Source organism: Semicossyphus pulcher, unplaced genomic scaffold, assembly GCF_022749685.1.
Source record: "Semicossyphus pulcher isolate SPU_LCO1_2020_fin unplaced genomic scaffold, fSemPul1.0.p SCAF_17, whole genome shotgun sequence".
In the NCBI taxonomy this organism is placed as follows: domain Eukaryota; kingdom Metazoa; phylum Chordata; class Actinopteri; order Labriformes; family Labridae; genus Semicossyphus; species Semicossyphus pulcher.
The window spans coordinates 27,410,121-27,416,077 of NW_027211681.1; the positions used below are offsets into that span (position 1 = coordinate 27,410,121).

A 5,957-nucleotide genomic window follows, 5' to 3' on the forward strand; every position below is an offset into this window, starting at 1 on the left:
ATAATTTAAATTATGACTTTATTAGTCACCTTTTAAAATTTATTTAAATCAGGCCCAAAAAACACAGTTTCTCTAAAGCTATAGTTCTGACCAAGCTAGTCCATATGAAGAGCCACTGAGGCTTATGGGAAATGTAGTATAAGGAGCCATTCAACACATCAAACTAAGGCGAATAAAATGTGATTTTTTATGGGAAATTATGTTAATGTTTGATGGCCATAACTTGCCATAACAAACCCTAACCCACCCTGTTTGTGTAAAGTGGGATAGGACATTTATGATTTTGTGTTGCTAAATTTCAGGATCATTTTTTGCCCACTTCTTGACTTTATCTCGCTGCCACTCTGCCGTCCAATAAGGAGACAAGACAGTGATTTTGGTTTGACAGACTGAAACGAGACTCACAGTTTTTCTTGTTGTTTCAGCTCTACAAACTATTTCCTGCTGACCATCTGATATTTGCTCTGCAGTGAGGAAGCATGTGTTTTTTACAGGTCAGGGAGGTTGTGGATGACCCTGTCTCTACCTCAGCCGGGCGGAGAAGCAGCGCATGTACTCGGTCATCCAGCGGTCTTCTACCACCGTCAGCTGCGACCGCCTCACCTTCTCCAGGTCGGCCGAACGAGCCCGCCGTCGGTCCAGGTTGGAGCCCCGTTTGTCGGACCCCCGCCGGGTCTGTACGCAGGCGGCGGACGTGCTGCTCTGAGAGGAGAAACCAGAGAGGAGAGGGGTCGTTTCCGAAAAAGCACACCGGCGTTTTATTATTAATGTGTGCAGAGTGTTTGGTGACACGGCTTCACTGCTGCGGTGTCCGGTGATCCAGGTCGAGCTGCTCTGAAACTCACTTCTGCATTTTAAACCCAAACTCTTTAGTTTGTACCTCTTTTTAAAAATGCTTTATAAACTCTATTTTGCAAAAACATCACAACAACAGGAGTAAATTTCAGTGACAAATAGAAATATCAGATATTTAAGGCTTGTGTTGTTTGATTTGTATTTTTGTTGCAGCCACGAAATTTCATAAACATTTTTTAAAAGTCCAAAAGTCCGGCTCTAAATACTCTCATCTCCGAGCTCTTGTTCTTTTTCCCAAGACATAAAACTTTACAAACTGTATCTTTTCTTTTTATAAAAAGGCTCAGACTGTTTTCAGTGGCCGATAAATCTACGTTTGGTTTCTAATAATCTTTATTTACAGGACGGAGGTATGGCTACTTTTAAGAAGAAGACCTGAATACTTCTTCCTCATCAGATTAATGCACCTGTAAGAAGCTGTTTTTGCCTAATAAAAGGTTTCACTCAGTGTGTATTAAAAACACTCACATCATTGGCCGTCCTCCTGACCTCCGTCTGTCTCTCGGTCCAGTCCAGTCGGCTGGACGGTCTCCGGTTCTCTTTCTCCTTGGTGCTGATCGCAGGCTGGCTCTTTGCTCTTGGGGGTTTGCGGATGACGGCCGGTTTGTCATCGTGGGAACTGTCTCGGTGCCCCGGCTCAGACCGAGGGGCGCGGCGGCGGTGACGTCGCCTCGGTGCCGGGTTTACGGGCTCCCCGTCAGACGAATGTGTGTCGGCAGGTCCGTTGTCCGTCCCCGTGTCGTCTGAGGGTCCGCTGGTGGCTGGAGCCACATCTACCGAACCTCCGCTGGCTTCATTCACACCGTTTTCTATCACTGAGACACAGAAACACACAGAAACACTGCAGCTTAGAGTTACAGAGGATACAGAAGATTTTATTAAAGAAACGTTCTCTCACTGATTTTCTGTCTTTGGGCTGCAGCTGGAGCTCTGTCTTATTTTTCTATAGTCTCCTAAAGTTGAATTTATCGTCAGTTGGAGCCTGGATTTGTTGATCTGTTGATGTTATTTTGGAACTCAAAATGTGGCCTGCTCGTTCCCACAATTTTGAATGACATCTACAACAACATAAGACAAAAATTATTGAGCCAACCTGTCCACAAAGAACTGCACATAGAAACTTAATGGATGATTAATCCAGGATGAACATAGTTGCAGTCCCGCTATAATTATAATGCACAGCATGTTAGGTAGAAGTGCGACTGGTGGTAGTACAAAGGCAATGGTTTGTTTATAACTCCCTCATCTCACCTGGCTTTGTGTTTGATATGAATAAACAGATTTAAACTGTCTCTCCGTCAGATCGTCCTGTTGGCACTTGTTCTTCTGTTTCCTGTCTCACTTCCAAAAGTATTTGGGGAAAATCTAACAAACCGTGAGTTTCTTTGTGCTCCTGTGAGAGCGTCTCTCTGACAGTATGAGCGCCAGCGGCTGACGCTAGATATATTTGTGGACTGAAGGTTCAGTGATCAGATTGGACTGTTCCCTCAGGTTCAGACTCTGAGCTCAGATTTAAAAGACCTATTGTTTCTCTAATGACATTTCCAGGCTGCCTTTCAGACAGCAGAGAGTCAGTGGACCAGTTTTGCATGATTCACCATATGCTGAGGTATATTTTGGTCCTAAAATTCATCTGCCATTGATGTTGTTGCCATGAATTAAATTCCATCATCAAAAAAACATGTTTATTCTCCTTCACACCCACTAGTTTTAAAGTTTTACCACAATATACACTCAGTTCAGGATGTGATCTCTCTGCTGCATGTGCACAATAAAAACACATCACATTAAAGTGCAGTTAGGACACTGTAGCGCCCCCTGTGATCCTGTGCTCTACATGAAGTTTAGTATTCTCTCATAAAAACGTAATTTGTGTGAAGGAGTTCAAGTATCTCTGGGTCTTGTTCACGAGTGAAGGTAAAATGGATCGTGAGATCAGTGCAGCATCAGCAGTAATGCGGGCGTTGTACCCTCACCCTACCCCACCCTCACCTGTGGTCATGAGCTTTGGGTAGTGACTGATATACAAGCGGCCGAAATGAGTTTCTTGCAGGGTGTCTGGGCTCCGCCTTAGAGATAGGGTAAGGAGCTCAGACATCCGGAGGGAGCTCGGAGTAGAGACGCTACTCATTCGCATCGAAAGGAGCCAGCTGAGGTGGCTCGGGCATCTGGTTAGGATGCCTCCTGGGCGCCTCCCTGTGGAGGTTTTCTGGGCCCGTCCAACTGGGAGGAGACCCTGGGGCAGACCCAGAGCTCGCTGGGGGGATTATATATCCTGTCTGGCCTGGGAACACCTCGGAATCCTCCACGAGGAGCTGGAAAACGTTGCTGGGTGAGGGACGTCTGGGTCACCTTGCTTAGCTTGCTGCCACCTCGACCCGACCCCGGATAAGCAAAAGATGATGGATGGATGGATGGATGGAAAAACCAAATTTTACCTTCTTTTAAATGTCAAACATTTCACTCATTTTGATGAAATCAGAAGGACGTGTATCAGTTAATGTTGGGTCTGTCAGAAAAGAAAAGGTGGCCAAGAAGGTAAAAACATCGTCGTGTATCTGAAAGGCTTCGTCTAATCGAGAGCGTGTCTGATTAAAGGAGGTAAATGGTGCTCTTGCTGTTTTTCTTTTAGAAGAAAAAAGAACTAGAGAGAAACACAGGGCCTAGAACAGAGCCCTGAGGTACTCCATATGTCAGGAATTAAGGACCAGGAAGTTACGTGACATCCAGTTTTTCAAAGAAGACAAGCAGACCTCGATTACATGCAAATGCAAACAGTGCAGGACACAGAAACCAGGCCTTTACTGCCAAGGCTGGTTTTGCAGCATGCTGTTAATCACCACATAAATAACTATGTATTGAAATAATCAACTTTTCCTCATGGTCTTTAGGAGGTCATATATAGGCAAAAATATTAATTTCAGCTTGTTTCATCGGTTAAACCAATCTGAACAAATGTTAACATGAGAGTCAAACCATCAGACGTTTTCATGACTGCGTGATAAAGAAATAACCAGCATGCATGTAAATAAGAAAGATACGAAAACAGAGCTCCAGCTGCTGCTCAAAGACGGAAAATCAATGAGAGAATATAAAGATAAGATATTCCGGTTACATCAGGGGAAAGCATCAAACCCTCACATTTTGAGAAGCTGTAGTCAGGAAGTGTTGGGCATTTTGCTTCATATATGATTATCAGCATTTCCAATCGGTGTCTTTTTAATTAATGGTGTCATATTTTCACCACTAAACGTCAATACAATTACAATAAACAGTTTCCTGACCTGCAGCCGGTGCAGCGTCTACGACTGCCTCCTCTCCAGCTCCCACATCGGCCTCTCGTTCCTCAGAAGGCGGCTTTGGCGAGGGGCTGCACTGCCTCTGCTTCCCCTCCGAGGACGTCGGTGGTGGGAGGGACAAGGGGGCCACTTTATTCCTGGTCAACCTCGGCGTGGACCAGCCGCTTGAGTCGGAGCCGCTCTCCCAGCCCTCCCAGAACCAGGGCTTGTGGGAGTGCTCGATCACCCGCCGGGTGAGACGGTACTTCACAGAGTCCTCATAGCATTTAGAAAACGTCTCCCATCTGGGGTCCTTAAACTTCTTCATGTACTCTGTCCGGATCTTCTTTGTCACCATGGTTCTTGTTATTGCTCGTGTCTGGTTCTGGAAGCACTGAAGACAAGCAGAGAAGGAAATCAGATAATGACAATAAAATAGAGCAGTGAGAAACACTCAACAGGACTGCCCCATAATGTGTAATGTTGTCAGCTTATTATCGCAAGACAAGGAGGAAAAATGTAACTGTATTTTCATAAAATCTCAAGTTCTCTCAAGAAATGTCTCTGAATTGAGTCTGTAATCAACCAAAAGACTCTTCTCTCATTGAAGAAAACCTCCAGTGTGTTAAAGGTCTAGTTAAAGGAATAGTTCCGGTTCTTTGAAGTGGAGATGTATGAGGTTGTTGGACCCTTCTGTTTGGAGAAGCGGGCCGGAGTACCATCACGGAAGCTAAGCTATGTAGTGCTGCACACAAGGCCACAAGAAACACGAACTTTAGCTTCTTCAAGAAGTCAGACAGATAACAAAAAAAGTGTACGCCATATTTTTGTATATGTTTACCTTGACGTCAGAAAGCCACTTACTGTGGGACTTTGTTCTTAACTGTGGAGCCGCTCTGTATTATGATAAGTAGCTCATAAAACCCCATTTTAAAGAACACAAACTATCCCTTTAAGTTAATGAGTTCATAAGAAAATATATAAATTCTCTTTTTGCCGATAAAATTATTTTTGAAAGGATTTACCTGCAGGCCTCTGCCTCTACCAGGTGTGGTCTACCTGTAAGCCCCGCCCAGCTCCCTGCACGACAGATTACAGCCTGAGCAGAGGAGGATTGAGGCTTATTATAGTCTTACTACTGAGTGTACTACTGCTGCTATTCCTCATACTACACGACCGATAACAGACCATCTATTTTTGTCAGTAGTCCTCCCGCCTACACACATATTTCCTTTTATTTTAATACATATAAATACCTGTTATCTTTATGGAAACAAACCACATTAAACATTTATTTGTCTGAGCTGACCTACATCTGATCCCAGGACGAACCCGGGTCAATATTTAGCAACATTTTATTGTGAAACAGCTAATTATGGCTAATTTATTGGTATGTTTTCCCCTGTAACTGAAAGTCTTATTTTGAAGGCTTAACATATCTGTCACACCCCAAACCATGGTGTTTTCACCATTTTAGCCCATATTCTTACAAGAGAGACAAAATTTACAGCCGTCCTTGGCCTGTTTAAGGTGGAAAAAACGCAATTTAAATGGTAAATTTTGCGTTTTACAATTACAGTTATCGTGTGAAAATAGGCTACAGACATATTCACAGCCGTTATCCTCACCTGCCTGCGTTCAGCCCCGTTTGTAAACACGGTGAGGCTTAAAAAATTGAGGCTAACGGTTCCGGACTGGCCGGATATTAAATGTAAGTTATAATTTTACTCACCAAGACCTCATTCCACAGGGTCAGTCTAAATGTTATAACACAGTCTTTCCGTTCAGTCCCGCGGTCAGACGACTTGCATCGTTCCGCTCCTC

The 5,957-nt window shown here is 44.1% G+C and overlaps 1 protein-coding gene across 1 annotated transcript; it reads right to left on the bottom strand.

Annotated features, from left to right (window-relative positions):
• Nucleotides 1-522: 522 nt before the first annotated feature.
• ccsapa (centriole, cilia and spindle-associated protein a) lies at nucleotides 523-5,957 on the bottom strand. The gene is made up of 4 exons (XM_069666776.1): nucleotides 5,866-5,957; nucleotides 4,140-4,527; nucleotides 1,324-1,670; nucleotides 523-702 (listed from the first exon to the last, which is right to left on the bottom strand). The coding sequence occupies exons 2-4, from the start codon at nucleotides 4,489-4,491 to the stop codon at nucleotides 523-525; spliced, it is 879 nt and encodes a 292-aa protein (XP_069522877.1). The 5' UTR covers nucleotides 4,492-4,527; nucleotides 5,866-5,957.